Source organism: Corvus moneduloides, chromosome 12 (genome assembly GCF_009650955.1).
Source record: "Corvus moneduloides isolate bCorMon1 chromosome 12, bCorMon1.pri, whole genome shotgun sequence".
Taxonomy (NCBI): Eukaryota; Metazoa; Chordata; class Aves; order Passeriformes; family Corvidae; genus Corvus; species Corvus moneduloides.
Window position 1 is genome coordinate 1,919,612 of NC_045487.1, and position 17,856 is coordinate 1,937,467.

The 17,856-nt window shown below is 45.9% G+C and overlaps 1 protein-coding gene across 2 annotated transcripts in view; it reads right to left on the minus strand.

Annotated features, from left to right (window-relative positions):
• Positions 1-17,856, minus strand: part of BANP (BTG3 associated nuclear protein) — a 114,968-nt gene that overhangs the window by 57,983 nt on the left and 39,129 nt on the right. For both annotated transcript variants that reach the window (XM_032121899.1, XM_032121898.1), the window contains exon 8: positions 6,655-6,822. In XM_032121899.1, coding sequence (XP_031977790.1) covers positions 6,655-6,822 — 168 coding nt within the window. The remainder of the gene's footprint in view (positions 1-6,654; positions 6,823-17,856) is intronic.

Consider the following 17,856-nt stretch of genomic DNA (forward strand, 5'->3'; position numbering starts at 1 on the left):
ACCAAAGAGGCAAAAGGCAAGTAAAAAGGACAGAAATCATTATTTTTTAATATCTCTACTTAATACTCCAAGATTTATTCTGAAAACACACTGTTAGTTCTGCAGGAATGAGTTTTAATCCACTCAAATATTTTAATGGGAATGTTCTTTAATAAAATCAGCCATTTAAGGGTTTTTTTTTTTCCTCCTCTCTGCAAATGTTTGGGCAAGGAGATAATTTTGAGGTTTAGGTCTGAGCATGGGAACTGGAAACTCCAAACCACCAAGTTAATATTTATTTATTTGTTGAAAAGTTGACTTGTTTAACAATTCAGGCAGCTCTGGTTCTCTTAACAAGCTGGAACACAGAATTCCAGGCACAAACTTCCACAGGAACTGAGGGAAACACAACAAATCCATGATTTTGCTGCCTGTTGGACTCACACCTTTAATCCCTCACATCTGAGCAGGTAACTGCACTGTTTGTAATTCCTTAAATGCAGCCTTGCTTGCTCCCTGTGCAATTCCAGCTTTTCCTGCACTGAATTTACTGCACAGAATTCCAGGTGGCATTGAGAAATTCCAACTGGCTGAAAAGTGCTGAACCTTGTATAAAAATTGCCCCATCAACCAAATAAAACTGGGATTTTTTCCAATTGGGATACCAGTGGCTTTGTCATGGTCACTGGAAGGAATGGCTATCCCAAAAAAATCCTTACCTGAGTCTCTGTCTTTCACTTTCTCTCCCATTTCCATTACTTTATTCCTAATATTTGATGCAATTAATTTCTCTATTTTTTAATTTACAAACAGCATTTTGTTGGGATGACTGAGAAAATCCACTGCTACTCATCTGCTAGTTCAGGGCTCCCAATAGGATTCCCTCAGGATTTTAAGGGACAAATTCCCTCAGGATTCCAAGGGGCAAATTCCCCCAGGATTTTAAGGGACAAATTCCCTCAGGATTCCAAGGGGCAAATTCCCCCAGGATTTTAAGGGACAAATTCCCTCAGGATTCCAAGGGGCAAATTCCCCCAGGATTTTAAGGGACAAATTCCCTCAGGATTTTGAGGGACAAATTCCCTCAGGATTTGATCTTTCCATCTTATTTCCCAGTCTCTCCCTATGGAAGTCAACTGAGCTGAGTTACAACTCGCCCTCAGTCACACCACAGTGTGCAAATACCGAATCCTTCATTTATAATATTTATTTTCTGATTAAGTTATGCAATAAAAGATCATCAAAGAAATAAAACCCGCAGCAGGTAAATATATATTTATATGGGTTTATGATATGCACATATTGAAATACGTTTTTAACTGTAAGGCCCCAAAGTCTTGATTTTTAAGTCATTTTTGGCTTCAGAGGACAGAAATTATTGTGCTTTTTGGAGGTGCAAGAGGAGCCACAGCCTGGATGGAATAATATGGACCTCTCCTGTGGTAACCTATAAATTGATTTAATTTTGGCTTCACTGCAACAACCAAAATTGGGTTTTTTCTTTATTTTCTGGAAATTTCTGTAGGTTTTTTTTCTTCTTAGGAAGGAAGAAGAGAGAGGATTCAGCCACATCTAAAAACAACACATCCTTTATGAGTCTTGTTTTTCTCTTCATCTCCAAGCAGACAAAGGGAATATTTATCCATCTTTATAAACATTCCCCACTACAAACAAACACAACCATGAGGAGCACACACAGCTTGGGGAGAGGAGCTGTCAGCAGTGATAAATCCCTGGAAACCATCGAGCCTCACATTTCCAGTTTGGAGTCTTGGAGAATCCCTGGCAGGAGGAGCCACAGCTGAACTCCTGCTCAGAAATTTTCCAAGTTGGACACGAACCCAACAGCCCGTGCAGTGCCACGTTATCCATGGCATTCCCAAAGAGCCTTCAAGGATAGGTGGCTTCAACTCTCAGTTAAAATCACTTTTTAAGGCAAAACCTTTGGCATTTTCTAATCTGTCCCTACTCCGCTTCCTATTTATCAGTTGAGCATTTTCATTTTCACAGAATCATGGAATGGTTAAGGGTGGAAAAGACCTTTAAGATCATCAAGTCCAACTCCACCACCAAGGTCACCACCGACCACATCCCCTAGTGCCACATCCATGGGATTTTTGGACACTTCCAGGGATGGAGACTCCACCCCTGCCCCGGACAGCCCATTCCAATGCTGGACAACCCCTTCCAAGAAGGAATTTTTCTTGATATCCAACCCAAGCTTCCCCTGGTGCAACTTTAAGGACATTTGCTCTCATCCTGTCGCTTGTTCCCCGGGAGAAGGGACAGATTCCACAGCAGGAGGGATTCATGCTTAGGAATTCTGGAATTCAAAATCATTTTCCTGGCACCCAGAGCTCCACCCTCACACCTCTCTCACAACCAGGGATGTATCTCCTTGGTGTAGTCCCAGCAAGGGAAGGTTAATGGATGGATTAACCATCCTCAAACCCAAAAAAGCAGGAAAAACATTCCAAGACAATGGGAAAAAACCTGTGAGCTGCAAACCATCACCTGCCTCTGCCTCAGCCCCCAGCTGTGTGGAACAGCTCCGAGGATTTGGCTGTACATCCCATTTTTAATGTGACACCTCAGCACAGGCCTAAACCCACACAAAAATCCCAGAGTCAGGGAACTAATTAGAAATTCCAATATGGAAAATGGTGATAACAGCTTGAACAATCTGAAGAGAAATTAAAAGGAAGGAAGAAGGCACTTTTCAATTAATCCTCCTCCCAGACCCCTCATTTCCTACGGCCTTCCCTGCACAGACTCCAACCCTTTCCAAAGGAATATCCAGTGAAATTTTCATGGCAGCCATGTGGGTGTCTCTGGTTGGGAAAAAACATGAGAAAAACACACCTTAGGTATGGAAATGTTGGCTCCAAGAGCAGAGCAAACCATGGCAATCAACACATCCTTTCCAAACAAAAGGCAATGGATTCAAGCAAAGAGCCAGGGAAAATCAGGAAAACCAACTTCTGCCTAGATTTAACAGTCAATTAAATATAGAAAAATCTTAATTAATATCTCTGGGGGTGAAGGATAAAGAAAATCCATTGTATTTTCCCACCAGGCTCCCCAGACATGATTTTCCCTGCAGGCTGATCCCCCTTGAACACCAAATTCCAAGCCCAAAGCCTTGGAGGGTCTGTGGGCTCAGCCTCCTGCTCTGCTGTCACTTCCAGAGTTAATTTTTCCACGTGATAAAACGAGCAGAGAGGGAATCTGTTGTCACTTTTAACCACACTCCAATCAAAGCCATGTGCTCCAGGAACTGTTAATCCCAGCAAGCAGGAAAAGCCTCAAAGCTTTGATATTTCCAACAAGTGCAGAGGAGTGAATTTGAACAACAATCCTGCTGTGATGCAAATAATTCAGAATTATTTACGCTGTGGGCAATAATTCATAAAAAAATTAAAAATCCCAAATAAATGAGGTTGGAAGTGGCCTCTGGAGATTATTTTATCCTAATTCAATGTCCTTTCTCAAACCATGGGCAACCAGAAGTGATGCTTTTGGGCTGCATCCAGGTGGATTTTGATGTCTCCAGGGATGGTGACAACATGTTACTGGGTTCAGTCATCCTCAAAATTCCTCAGAGCCAGGGAAACCAAAGTCAGGGCACGGCTGAGTGATTTCAGGCTGCCATATTTATATCTTTTTTAATTAGGTAAATTAATTGCTTCTAAAACCAGCTCTGAAATCCCAGTCCTCCCATTGATAGGGAACGGTTTCCAACACTGCAGTGACCAGGATTTGGGAATATCTCAGGAAGTGTTCCAGGTTGGATGGGGCTTGGAGGACACTGGGATGGTGGAAGGCATCCCTGGAATGGGATGAGCTTTAAGGTCCTTCCCACCCAAACCAATCTGGGATTCCATGATTCTTGGAATAGGAGCCTGAGGAGAGCCAAAGTCAGAGCAGCTGGGACCAGCTCAGAGAATGTTATGGAAGGAACTCCAGTGCTGTATCCCCACATCCTTCCCAGGAAAACCTGGTCCAGGTTTTCTGCTGCAGACAGCAGCGACCACGGCCCAGGAGCACCTGGAATCTGAACTGGGAGCTGGGACAGTGGCAAAGGCAGCTTCTCAAGCAGCTGAATTTCCAGGCTCACCTTAAATTGCCCCCTGAACCTGCCCTAAAACCCAGCTGGTGTCACCCTGCCCAACGCCCCGTGGGACAGCCCTGCTGCCACAGCTCGGCCACGCAGAGCTGCTTCCCTGCAGAGCTGGGAAGTGCCACGGCGAGCTGGCAGCAGGAATTCTGCTCCTCTGCTGCACAGGATAATCAGCAACAGATGCCTGGGGATGGTGATGCTGTAATTCCACCGAGGGCTTCCAGGGATGTCCAACCACAGAGGCAGAGTGTGAGCGGTTTGTGAAGTTACCTGAGCACGGAGGTGGAATTACAGCCCTGGCAGGCCGCAGTTAAAACTGTGGGAATCCACTTTTTCCTTCTCTTTCTTTTCCCTAAATACTCATGCAGCCTCCCAACCTGCTCTCCTGTTTCTCCTCATCCCCCCTCCTCTCTCTCCAGGTGAAATCCCACTCCGGGTGGGTTTGGGGATGAAAAGGAGCTTCTCAAAGCGCCCCTGACTCCGCAGAGTGCTCAGATTTTATAAAGTCTGTGTTTTTCACAGCACTGAATTCCTCCCCCACCTTTCCAGCCTCCCAAAAAACGGTGCCAAAGCCACTCTGAGTAAGAGCAATATTTTAAAGAGAATTAACAAAGGCCTCTGGATCCACAGGAACAGTTCCCAGGACATTACCAAAGGCAGCTTTTAATATCCCTGCCTGGACTCTGCTCCTGCTGCACAGCCCAGACAGCCCTGCCAGGGACAGGCCAAGGTGCCTCGGCTGAGCTGGGACAAAGCCACCTCCACAGGGACAGGCAGCCACCTCCCTGCTACCATGGGATGGCTGGGATGAGCAGGTGCCATAAAAACTCCTGGGAAATCCTGGGATTGATGGAGCAGGGGCAGCCAGCTCCACTCTGGTTAAATGAGGCAGCCTGGACACCCCCCAAAATTCCAAGGTGGCTCCTGCAGAATCCCCTGAGTGTCTGTCCCTCCCTGCTCCCACAGCACTGCTGAAATCCCAAAGGTTTGGGATGGTTTGGGCTGGCAAGGAATTAAAGCTCATCCCATGCCATGGGCAGGGACACCTTGCACAGCCCAGGTTCCTCAGGAGGGAATTCAGGAGTCTCTGTGCCCAGGGAACATTTTACTCACAAATCAGTTTAGTGGAACTGAGGGGGAAAATGGGGAAAATCTGAAGCTCTGTAGTTTCCTCTAAATTACAAATGAGCCCAGAGTCCTGAAACCCTGAAATTTGCAGGCTCTGACAGAGCCAACTGGAGAACTGGATCGCTTGTGGCATCATTTTTTAAAATAAAATTGATTTTTTTTTCAATGCTTTAATTTTTTTTATAGGAACAATTTGAAATAAAGGAGAGAACACACAGGAGGAAAACACTGGAACCCAAAATCTGATCCAAAAGTGGAACTGAGGGGAAAAATCTCAGCTTAACCACAAGAAACCCACCCAAACTTACGATCCTACAGCCTGCAGGAGACAGGAACCCACCGACTCTGGGTTTTACATCTCTACACAGGTGTCTCCCAACCTCCAAAACAGATTAAAGCTGAATAATTTGAATAATAAATCTCAACACCACTCGAGGAGTACAGGCTAATGAGCACAGGCTGTAACATCCACTTACTGCTGCCTTTTTATCCTGAAATACTGATTGCTAAAAGACCGAAAGTAAAAAGCCCATCAACATAGAGGGCTTATGGTTATCATTACATTGATTAGTTGTTTTAATTCGAGAATTTTGGATGCGATTCCCTGTTCCAGCACATAAAATTTTCCATTGAAAGCAGATTTTGTCATTCTTTGCATGAGCTACAGTGGTTAGTGTTAACATGCAACCAAAAATTTTATGCAGGCAAATAAACTGACTTCCTTTTCTTTGGGCTGCCTTCCAAAGCCCTGGTTTTAATATATAATGTACAAATGTCCCAGAACACTGCTTTATATTAAAAGCATGAGCCAGAAATGTCCTCAGAGAACACTCCTGAGGTCAGGGTTTTTCAGTTGTTGTTATTATTCAGGCCTCCATACCTAGATGGAAATATGGAATCACCTACAGCACATTTCACGTCTGCAGAGGAAAACACTTCAGGAACAGCATTTAGCACGTCCCACTGAATGGTGTGAACACTCAGGGAAGGATTTAGTCACTTGATTCCTCTTAGGAACAACAATTTCAGGGATATTTGGAATTTCTACTCAAAGAACTGAGCGTATTTGTAAAAATACAAACAAAGCTGCAGGAGCTGGATCCATGGGGGTGAACAGAAAGTAGGGTTTGGGGGGATGCTGGGATGGAATTCTTGGCTGGGAGGGTGCTGAGGCCCTGGCACAGGGTGCTCAGAGAAGCTGTGGCTGCCCCTGGATCCCTGGCAGTGTCCAAGGCCAGGCTGGAATAACCTGGGATAGTGGGAGCTGTCCCTGCCCACTGGATGAGCTCTGAGGCCCCTTCCCACCCAAACCATTCCAGGATTCCCCATTCTCAGCACCTCAGCAAAGGCAGGCATCCAAATTAGCATTCAGGCCCCTTGGAAACCAACTGGGATTCATTGTTTGGGGGGAAAGGTTTGGTTTTTACCTGAGCCACTGTAGGAGGAGGATGAAGGTGTTCTCCTGGAGAAGCTTTTCACAGCCAGGCTCTGCCCTCGCTGCTTCCTCCTCCAGGCTGTCCTGCACTTGGAGTCAATGCTCTGCTTGATGCGGTACCAGTCCGACTCTGTGATGCCAAATTTGTAAAACAGGTGGCCTGGAATTATGGAAAAAAGGGATAAAAATCAGCACCGACCTGGATTTTCCAGAAAACATGGACAGGATACAGCCAGTCCCACACACGAGGTCACCAGCAGCTCTGAGCAGGCTCTGTGCCTGTGCAAAGACCCCCCAAAGCTGTGAAGTGATGTGAATTCAACAAAATTTACTCCCAAAACTCAGTAATCATTCATCTGCACAATTCTGGATGTAAAAAATGCCAGCAGTCCATGGAATTTTATCACCTGCACTGGGATCCGTGGAAGCTGTGCTGTTACAGCCAAGCTGTGCCAAAGCAACAGGAGGATCCAGCACTCCAGAGCCAAAGCTGGATGAAGGATTATTTCTCACTGATAGTGCCCCACAACAAGTCTGATTGTAGGAGTACAAAACTGCCTCCTACTGAAGTAGGAAACTGCATAAAATGCCCTATAAAGGGAAAAAACATCAACTCTTTTAAAGCTCAGTTCAAATTTGACCCGAATCCAGTAAAAACACAACACAAAATGAGGATCCTCTGCAAAGTCACTCCCAGAACTGAGGCACTTTAAGAGCCACAGGATGCCCTTTGCAGCCCTCGGTGCTAAGTTGCCAAAGTGTTCCATAAACACGGCGAGGACTGGCTTTAAAACTGGGAATTTAACTGGGAATGTTGTGCACTGTCAGCTGCTCTGAGGGCCTTGAATTATTCCACACTTTCACCATTTCATCGTGAACTTCTGAGGGGTTTGGATTTTCCTAAGGCACCAACACTTGAGAGCAAACACCTCCTAATCCTCATGGCTGCAGAATTAAAAAAAAACCCTGAAAAATCCATGATTTGCCCATCTGAAAAAGAGGGAGAGGGATTTTTTATATGGACAGGACAAGGGGGAATGGTTTTAAACTGACAGGGGATGGGTTAGGTGGGATATTGGGAAGGAATTGTTCCCTTTGAGGGTGGGGAGGCCCTGGCACAGATTCCCAGAGAAGCTGTGGCTGCCCCTGGCAATGTCCAAGGCCAGGTTGGAGCACCCTGGAATGATGGAAGGTGTCCCTGCCCATGGCAGGGGTGGAATTAAATGAACTTTAAGGTCCTTCCCACCCAAACCATCTTAGGATTCTCTGACTCTATGAGGTTTAACCCCCCTAAATCCAAACAGAACTCTCTGAACATTTAACAGTCCCTAAACCTTCAGTACTTCTAAATTCAGATGTGCAGCACTGAATGTGCCAAGGCTGCCTTGGATGCTTTTACTCTACAGGACAAAGCTTAAAGAATCTCTAAAATTCTCATTTTCCTTTCTCTACCCTGCAAAGTAAAAGAATCTTTTCCACTTTTCCCCTTACTGGGCTTTCCATCTCACTCTCAGATGGGCTCCTAATCCTGTGAAGGATTTGCTTAAGCTGTTGTATACAGAATCTAAAGAACAGGATATGGGCTGCTCCTGCAAGACAAATGGTTTCAAGCCTGAAGCCACAAAATTCCAGGTTTGCACAACCTAAAAGCTCTGTAGTTTCCTCTAAATTACAAATGAGCCCAGAGTCCTGAAAGTCTGAAATTTGCAGGCTTTAACAGAGCCAAGTGGAGAACTGGATCTCTTGTGGCATCCTTTTTTAAAATAAAATTGATTTTTTCAATGCTTTCAGAGCAATTTGAAATAAAGGAGAGAGCGCACAGGAGGAAGACACTGGAACCCAAAAATCTAATCCAAAAGTGCTTTAAAAACCTCAAGACTTCTCACTTTTAAGCGACAGCAAGAACTCAGAGAACTTTACAACCCTGTGTGGTGTCTCCAAAATGGGGAAGGAGGGAAATGGGCTGAAATTCCCATGTGCTGCCGTGCAGGAGTTTCCTTTCCACAGGTGCCAGCATTTCACCCCTGAGCCCACCCTGCTCAGCCTCAGCCTCTCCCAGGGTGCGTTCCCAGAGGAGGAAATGCCCAGCAGTGTTTGCAGAGCTGTGTTTGAGCTCCTGCCCCACCCTCAGGAGCTACACAGGCGCCTGGGAGTCCCTCAGAAAACACCAGCACGGGCTCTGAGGGGGCCTTCGGAGAAAAAAGCCCGAATTTCACTCCTAACTGCATTTTCGTGGCTTTCGTGGTGCGTGCTGCCCTGGTCAGGGGCTGGACTGCAGGCAGGGAAAATCCCAGGGAAAAGCTGCCTGGCTGGGAATTTTAACTATTCCAGTGTAATCCATGGGATATTCCAGGATGCCGCTTGGTTCAATCCATGGGATATTCCAGGATGCTGCTTGATTCAATCCATGGGATATTCCAGGATGCCTCTTGGTTCAATCCATGGGATATTCCAGGATGCTGCTTGATTCAAAGAGAAATCAAAGCGATATCGATTATTCAGGACAGGAGGCTCAGGTGCAGTGTGAGGAAGAGGCCGAGCACCAGAGTGGGACACAGAACATCCCCAAAAGTGCTTTATTGAGGGAAGGCAGGAAAAAACCCTCTGCAAACTGCCCGAGGGCAGGGTTAGATGGGATATTGGGAAGGAATCCTTCCCTGGGAGGGTGGGCAGGCCCTGGCACAGGGTGCCCAGAGCAGCTGGGGCTGCCCCTGGATCCCTGGCAGTGCCCAAGGCTGGGTTGGAATAACCTGGGATAGTGGAAGGTGTCCCTGCCTGTGGCAGAGACTGGGACTGGATAAATTTTCAATCCCTGCATCCCAAACCATTCCATGATTCTCCCTCCTGATCCAACTGATCATTTAATCAGTGTGATAAGGAATGGCCAGAAGATGCTGGCAGAGACACCTCCATGGAGAGAACACAGCTCCAGAGGAAACCATGGAAAACAGACAACAACCTAACCAGGGCAGGGGCAGACAGGAAGATTTTGGCTGCAGAGCCCTAAAACATCAGGCACAGATTTACCAAACCAGGCATCCTCATTTCTTTCCCTTAATTCATGAAATTCCCAGTTGCTGTCAGAGGTGTCAAACTGCTTTTTACCACAACTGCAGACCCAGCCACGTGCAAATCAGGCCTGAAAAATTAACCCTAAAGCACAAAGATAATTGATAGAAAAGTGAAATTAACTTCAGGCGTAAAATCACTGCAGCTGCTATCACAAGCTAAAATGTTGTTTCACAACCAGCTCCTCAGCAAGACATTTCCTACCAGGAAAAATCTCAGCCTAACGGCAGTGGAGGAGTTTTCAAGCAGATAAAAAGTTCCCAGTGCCATTAAAAAGATGATTTACCTGCAGCAGAGAGAGAAATCCCCCAAACATGTGCACACAATAGCAGAGAAGTGGAGCGTGCTGACTCTGTTCCCTATCCACACACGATTCCAGGCAGGAGAGCTCCCAGCTGCCTCATTCCCAGCATGTCAGACACCAAACACGCTCAGAAAAGCAGGATATTGGAAATGAGACCTTTCACTTAGGGAAGGCCATAGGAGAAAAGACAGGAATGCTTCAGGGAGAAGGGATTTGACTTTTTTTGGACCATTTACTCTCCAAAGCAGCATCAAATATGGACATTTTACAGCGCAGAGCGTCCACGAGCCCCAGAACAACACATAAAAAATCCAGTCAGGAATAGAAATCAGCACTTGGACAAAAAGACAGTATTTTGGAAGATAAAAGAAGAATAAAAGCACAAGATTGAGATGATTTAAGACTGGCTGAGTGTGTTTTTAGCGATCTTTTCATCGATGGTGTCTCTAAAAAAAAAAAAAGCGTCCTTGTTTTTAAACACAAAAGGCCCCAAATTTGCTTTTTTGGGGGAAGAGCCTCATTTCCTAAACAAAGCTTTCCATGAAAAACACACCAGAGACTTAAAAATAATTCAGTGATTTAATAAATGGCAGGAGTTTGGGTGATTTCTACAGACCAGAGAGATCCTGGCTGCAGCTTGCGAGACAAAAAGGGCTGCAAAGAGAATTCAGGGAGACACAGGGGGGAGAAAAGGGGGAAATCAAGGATCAACATTCCAATCTTAGCAAGGAAAAGCTCAGGAAGAAGGAAAAAAACTCAGGGAAATTCAAGTCAGCTTTAAAAGCCAACAGGTGCAGCATGCTGAGCAGTGCCTTCCACTGCCTGGATGAGAGAAACAGGGAGAGATTTGGGGGAGTTCAATTAAAATTTAAAAAGCAACACAACCAGTTCTGAAATAAATCTTTCAATGGTTCTTAAAGGAAATAAAAAACCTTGGAAATGCAAAGAAAAAAAAAAAGATTTGGTTTGGTGCAAACACAGAGATTGTGTCAGAAATGATTCAACGCTCCCAAATTTTTGGAGGATCTGATGTACAAAATAAGGAGAGAAAGGGTTGGGGTTTTCTAAAAACCAGGATTAATTATAAACTAAGGAAATCCCAGGAAAACAACGTCCTTGAGGAAGTAATCCTCTCTTTCTTAAAGGTCAGAAGTCAGGGAGCAGACAAAACAATCCCCACAAAACATGAAACTGTAAAGAAATCCAATTAAGAACAAATTGAGGAGGAGGAGAAGACATCTGTGAGATCAAAACCAGACATGAAATATCCATCCTGATCCCGCACTCAGAACCAGCTCCCAAAAAACAAACTCCACGTCAGGAGTTCCATGTGCACACTCCGAGTTTGTGCTGCTTCCCAGTCTCCACAAATCCCAGATTTCCTTAGAAAATTAAAAGGTAAATCAGTATTTTCATGGACTTGGCAGAGTTAGGCTGAGGTGGCCCAGAAATTCCTGCTGGTTTTGGTGCATTTGGAAAGATTTGGGAAAGTGCAGCACAGAATCCGACAGCCACGTGTATAAAATAAAGATTTATTTATATTAAATACAGAATCCAAGCAGATTTGGGTCACTGCTCCTTCATTTTCCAATTCCCTCTAACTTTTAAAATCTAAAGAAAAGCAACAGGATGGCGAATTAATCATTTAAATGTGATGGACAGAATCCTTTTAAATTGACAGGAATATGATGGATACTACCAGAAACAAAGGCTTCAGCTCCTGCCTGCTTGGAGAGGAGAAGGGGCTGATTTTTGGGGGTTTTGGCTCCCAAAATTCATTTTTTCTCAGCAGGGTCATACATTTGGAGTCGTTTTGATTAAACCAAGAGCACATGACAGCAAAATCTGCTGCTCTGAACACTGGGGGAGCAGAGGAAAAACTGAAGCACCTCTGGAATTCCTCCTTGAGCCTTCAGGCTTTGATTCTCCAAACCTCATCCAGGGCTTGCCCTGCCCATATTGAAATCATTGGAAAACAGGAATTGTTTACTCGTGTCACAGCTGGGGGGGATGATCTCCACAGCTGGGAGGCACTTCCCCCTTGGAAATTCGGGATGTTTCGGGTTTGGGATGCAGGAGGGGAGGGCTCATGGAAAACTCGGGGATGGCAGAGCCTTGGAGGCTCCTCCAATGTCACACGCCTGGAAATCCACCCTGTCAACAAAAATCACTTTCCATGACATTGCTCTCACCCACCACATCCAGAAAGAGACAGGAGGAGCTGTTGGGAACTTGGAGAGAGGGAGGAGGAAAAGCAAATTCAGCTACCAAGTCGTTACTCTGTTCATTAATATTTATTTAGAATATTTGTCTGAGTTTTTCATCTTTAACAAGTCATAGATTCAGAGGAGATGGGAAAGTTTTAATTATTTTAAATGCCTTTATTCTTCGAATTAAAAGAACCCTACCAGAACTTGCAAAAATAAAAAATTCAAGTTAATTAGGACCTAGAATTTCCAAATTCCACCAAGGAATCCTGTTCCAGAGCAGGAGAGCTCCTACACTCACTCACACCTCAGCACCTCTCTGGAAAAGCAGCCAGGCTATTTTTACCTATTTTACAACAAGCAGAACCCGTTTTATTCCGATTTATGGAAGGAGCCATCAGCATTCAAATACTGCCATCTAGTGGGGTGTCAGATTCCCAGTCTGGGAGGCCGCGAGTCGAATGGGAAGAAATCCCCCCAGCATGGAATTGTGCTGTGCCAACTCTTTCCAAAGGCTTGGGAAGGGCAGCAGGGGCTGTGTGAAGCCAGCAGGGAGTTTTCCTTGGCGGCACATGCTGGGCGCTTGCCATCCCAATGGGCTCATCCCAGTGGGATCATCCCAGGCTAATCCTGATGGGCTCATCCCAGTGGGATCATCCCAGTGGGCTCATCCCAGTGCGCTCATCCCAGTGGGATCATCCCAGTGGGATCATCCCAGGCTAATCCTGATGGGCTCATCCCAGTGGGCTCATCCTGATGGGCTCATCCCAAAGGGCTCATCCCAGTGCGCTCATCCCAGTGGGATCATTCTGGGCTCACCCCAATGGGCTCATCCCGATGGGATCATCAACTCACAGCCAGCTCCAGGCATCTCCTCGATCCCTGTTTTAGCCCTTGGGAAAGGCAGAGCAGGAAGTTCAAAGGCAGGGAAGGAAAAGCTCTGCAGCTTTCTGGAATTGTGTCCCAGAAGTGCCAGCTCTCCCCGCAGGCAGCAGTGCCTTTTCCAGAGGGATGGAGGTTAGTTTGGGGCTGATCAGTCCATGCCCAGGCTGAGCTGCTTTTCCTCTCTCCAAATGTCAGGGATCAAATACTTCCTCAGACTCCGAGTGTCTTCCCAAACCACCCCACAAAAGCTCAGTTTTTACCATTTATAGGCTTTCAATAGCAAATATTTCTTGTTTGGAGCCTGCTGGAAGTTCAGGGGGAGGTTTTATTTCTGCCTGAGTGGTGGTGGGGAAGCAGCAGCCTCCTGTGCACGTGGGGAGAGCAGAGCACACCCTGCACCCTCTGAACCAGCCCTGAAGGGACAGCAGGGCTGGAGTGATTCCACTGCAGACAGTCAAAACACTGGGGAAGTTCCATGTGGGAGGAATCAGCCCAAGGAAAACAGCCTGGGTACAACAGGGACACAAAGAAGCCTCTGTTCCACTTGGAACTCCAGAGCTGGGGTGGATCTTCCGTGCTGATAAAGGGGAGCCTTGCACATCACACCCAAGACATGAGTTCTGAGCAGCCCAGTGCTCCTTGCTGACACCAGGGGTTGTTAATACAGGAATATCTAATCTAATAATGATAATCTAATATCTAATGACCTCTGAAATCCATGCAAACTCCCTGGATTATCGTTACAAAAACCAGCACTGAATTGAGTTACAGCAGCTGCAGCAGAAACTTTCCCAAAGAGCCCATCTTCAAATTACCCAAGTTGCCCTTTTTTCCTTTATACCCTCCTGAAACAACACTTAAAGCCCCTGAAAAAGCTGCTTTTCTATGCCCAGCCTCACAGCACTGTTTTTAGCTGCCTCTCCAGCCGTGAAGACCTGCACACTTCAGCACATACTTGAACTACGTCTGGCCAAAAGGGAAAAAGCACTGAGGGATGGAAGGAGTGTGGAAAGAGATGGTCCAAGTGACCTCATACGTTCATTTTCTATTTTCCGGAGAGCCCAGGACTCACAAGTGCCTGACAGCACATCACACACATCAGTGGGGACTGACAGACTCCACTGCTGCTTTTCCAAGAATGGAAAATTTAATTCCTCCCTTGTATAATGCAAAGACAACAGGAGAAGTGTGAGGAGGGAAGAGAAAACACACCATTTCTTTTGTTTCCCCAAAATTGCTGCCTTTTTTTTTCAGTTTATTAACAGGGACTGGCCAGAAAAATAATTGAAATCAAGAGAAGTGCCCAGGAAAGAAGCAAACTCGAGGCAGCACCGAGTTCCAGCCGAAAGCAAGTGCCAGCATTGAATGCCATGGATGAGAACTGTGGTGCTGAGATAAACTCGGTGGGTTCTCCCATTATCTCCTCGCCTGGCCTCAAAAGAGGTTATCAGTGCCCTGCATGTGGCAGCATTTAATTGATTCACAAAGCAGCAGCTCTGTGGAACTGAAGCCAGACTTGTGCAGCTCTGAGGGAGACAACGTGTGAGAGCAGCAGCAGCAGCACGAGGTCCTTCCCGAGGACGCTGGACCCACAGGAATTAAAGCTCTTCAGAGAGGAGAAAAGCCCAACAGAAATGATTTCTTTCACTTCTTGCTTTTTAAAGACGTGCTGAGCTCTCAGACTTCACTCCTGAGGAGGGGAGAGGTCAACAGCTCTGCAGCCTCTCCTCTGTTCTGCCCCTGACAACAGCCAGCACTCGTGGCCTTCCCAGCAAAGCCCAGCCCCACTTTCCTGACCCTGCCATGGGGAGCAGAGCCCTGGCAAGGCTCAGAGTCCAGGTTCTGACCAGCACAAAGCTCAGCAGGACCTGCTCCAAGTCCCCTCATCTGCCACGGGCATGATGCTGCAGAATTGGGCAAATTCTCCTCTGCTTTTACTCAATCCTTCAACCTGAAATGAAACCTCTGAGCCATCCAGAGGAGGAGAAATGTCCCACAGCATCTGACCTGAGCAACCTGGTCTAGTGCAAAGTGTCTCTGCTCATCCAGGGCATTGGGAAGGACTGATCTACATCCTTTCCAGAGCAAACAATTCCAGGGTTCTGTGATAACACCACAGGAACAGGCTGAAGTCGGTCTTTATTTCCCAAGAACTACAGCCTGTGGTATTTATCACTGGGAGAAGAAAATGTTGGCAAAAAGTATATCCAGGGACCACAGGATTAGCTCATCCATCAGACACAAACCACAGGACTCCTGTTCAGGCTACCATCGCTGGGAAGAGGAGTTATTATCCTGTATCATGAGGAAACAGCAGATGGGTTCAACAGCTCAGGGATCCTCAGGAAATTCCTGCGTTGAGCAGTGCCACTGTCCTGTTCCTCCAGACTATCCACGGCTGATCCCTGTCTGTCAAGGGGAGGGATTGAAACAACAATTACTGATATCCTAATCACAGAAATCCATCAGCTTCTGGTGCTGATGAAATGTTAAAGACACGGGACAAAATGCCAATTTGGATCATTTTCCTTGAGGCTCTCCAGCATCTCCAGACGGAATCCAAGGTCTGGATGCACATCCACAACTGCTGACGTTCAGGATTGCAGCACGTAGGTGTCACACTTTTAAACCATGGGATGTTATTAAATACTCTAACAGCCAGTGACTTGTGGGACATTCAGAAATGAGACACGAGAAGCCCAAAATTATAAACAGGAAATGAAAGGAAGACAAAGAAAACGCAAAAAAATGGTACAAATATTAGGAAGGAAACGAGGAGCAAGGAAAAATTGGTGGAGTTAATAAAAATGCAGTAATAAAAAAGGCTTTTGGAGGTGGAAAAGTAAAAGAATAGAAAATACTGATGACATTTTGTATTTTCAGTGCAAACTGCAATGTTTGTTTAGAGCACCTGAAGGGAGACAGAGGATGGAGAGAAATGATTTACAAGGGCCTGGAGTGCCAGGACACAGGGAATGGCTTCCCAGTGCCAGAGGGCAGGGATGGATGGGATATTGGGAGGACTCCTTCCCTGGAAGGGTGGTGAGGCCCTGGCACAGGGTGCCCAGAGCAGCTGAGGCTGCCCCTGGATCCCTGGCAGTGCCCAAGGCCAGGTTGGACATTGGGGCTTGGAGCAGCCTGGGGGAGTGGAAGGTGTCCCTGCCCATGGCAGGAGGTGGGACTGGATCTTCAAGGTCCTTCCAACCCAAACCATTCCAGAATTCCATGACAAACATCCCATAAACCAGCACCAGCCTGGAGTGCCTCACAACACAGATCCTCTGGTGAGAAACAGAGCTCAGTCCATCCATGAGAACTTCCTGCCCTTCCTCCGGTATTTCCAAGCAGGACAATCCTCGAGGAGGACAGAAATGTGACAGGTTTGCTGTTTATCCTGTGCTGTTATTAAGCTCAAACTCTTCATTAAGAGCTGGAGCAGCAGTGCTGAGCTCCCCACACGTTTTCCACGACACCGGCGGCGGCTTCAACCGGCCCAACCTGCCTGGGCCTCAGGTGTGTGCACCAACATTTCTATTTCTGTTTCTCTCTCCATACATAAACTCATCTCACTGACATCAATTCCACAGCCAAATGTGTTTCCTATTAAGCAGCCGTGTGTGGGCTGCAGCCCCAGCACTGGTGTGTGGATTTTTGGGAAGCAGAGCCAGTGTTTAATTCCATTTGGCCTCTGCTGAGGACACAACTCCTTTCAGAGTGTATTAACATCTCTTTCAACTCCTGCAGTAGGAACAGTGCTCCCATCCCTCCTGGAAGCAATGTTTTATATAACAGCAACACCAAGCTTTGATGAGGGATTTCTTTCTGTGCTGCGTTTTCGTGTCTTAAAAAGGGAAGTTATTTGGCATTTGAAGCAGAAAATGCACCATTCACAGTTAAAAATCCAATTTGATCATTAGCTATCCCCAGCTAACACTTTGTTTTGTGGTATTTCAAAGACAGGGGTGTATTCTGGATGAAATTGAAAGGAAAAATGGGAAAATTCACACTATGAAATAGTCTTGGAAGCAGATGGGAAAATTCACCAACATTTTTCACCAAGGTTTCCTCCCCTCTGTGAGCACGGGAGGGTTTGGGTGGGGGATTTATGTTTTTGAGGGTTTTTTTTTCAGCAACGATCCTGTCCCTAACACGAGAGTTATTTCCATGTGCATAAATAATTCCCTGAGCAACAGATGCTGTCTGGAGCCAAAACAGGAATTTTGGGGTCCAATAACACAAGGTTCCCCTTAATGCATTCATGAATCTGGATCTCCTTCCTCCACCCGAGCACAAATTCTGCACTAAATTTGGAGGTTCTGCTCTTCCATCCTCTTGGAATAATTAACCAGAATTAAAATTAAAATTAACCAGAACTGACAAATAAGTGGAAAAATGATTGGTGAGAGTCTGCAAAAAACCACGGGCAGAGCAAGAGGCTTGCAGAGAAATGATACACAAAGTTACACACAACAATATGTATAAAATAGATACAAAAATATATTCTAAATAACTAATGTTCTTTTGCTTTCATTTAATTACTTAGATTGTAATTAATTAATTCATTTAATTACTTAGAATAAGGGCTACTGATAAATATTCTTCTCTGAGCTTCAGAACTGCCCTCTCCCTTTTTTCCACGGAAAATCATCTTTTCTATTACACCGTTTCTTGTAACTGCAAAATTCTGAATTTGGGAATCTGGTATTTTCCAACTTGCTCGTGGAAATTG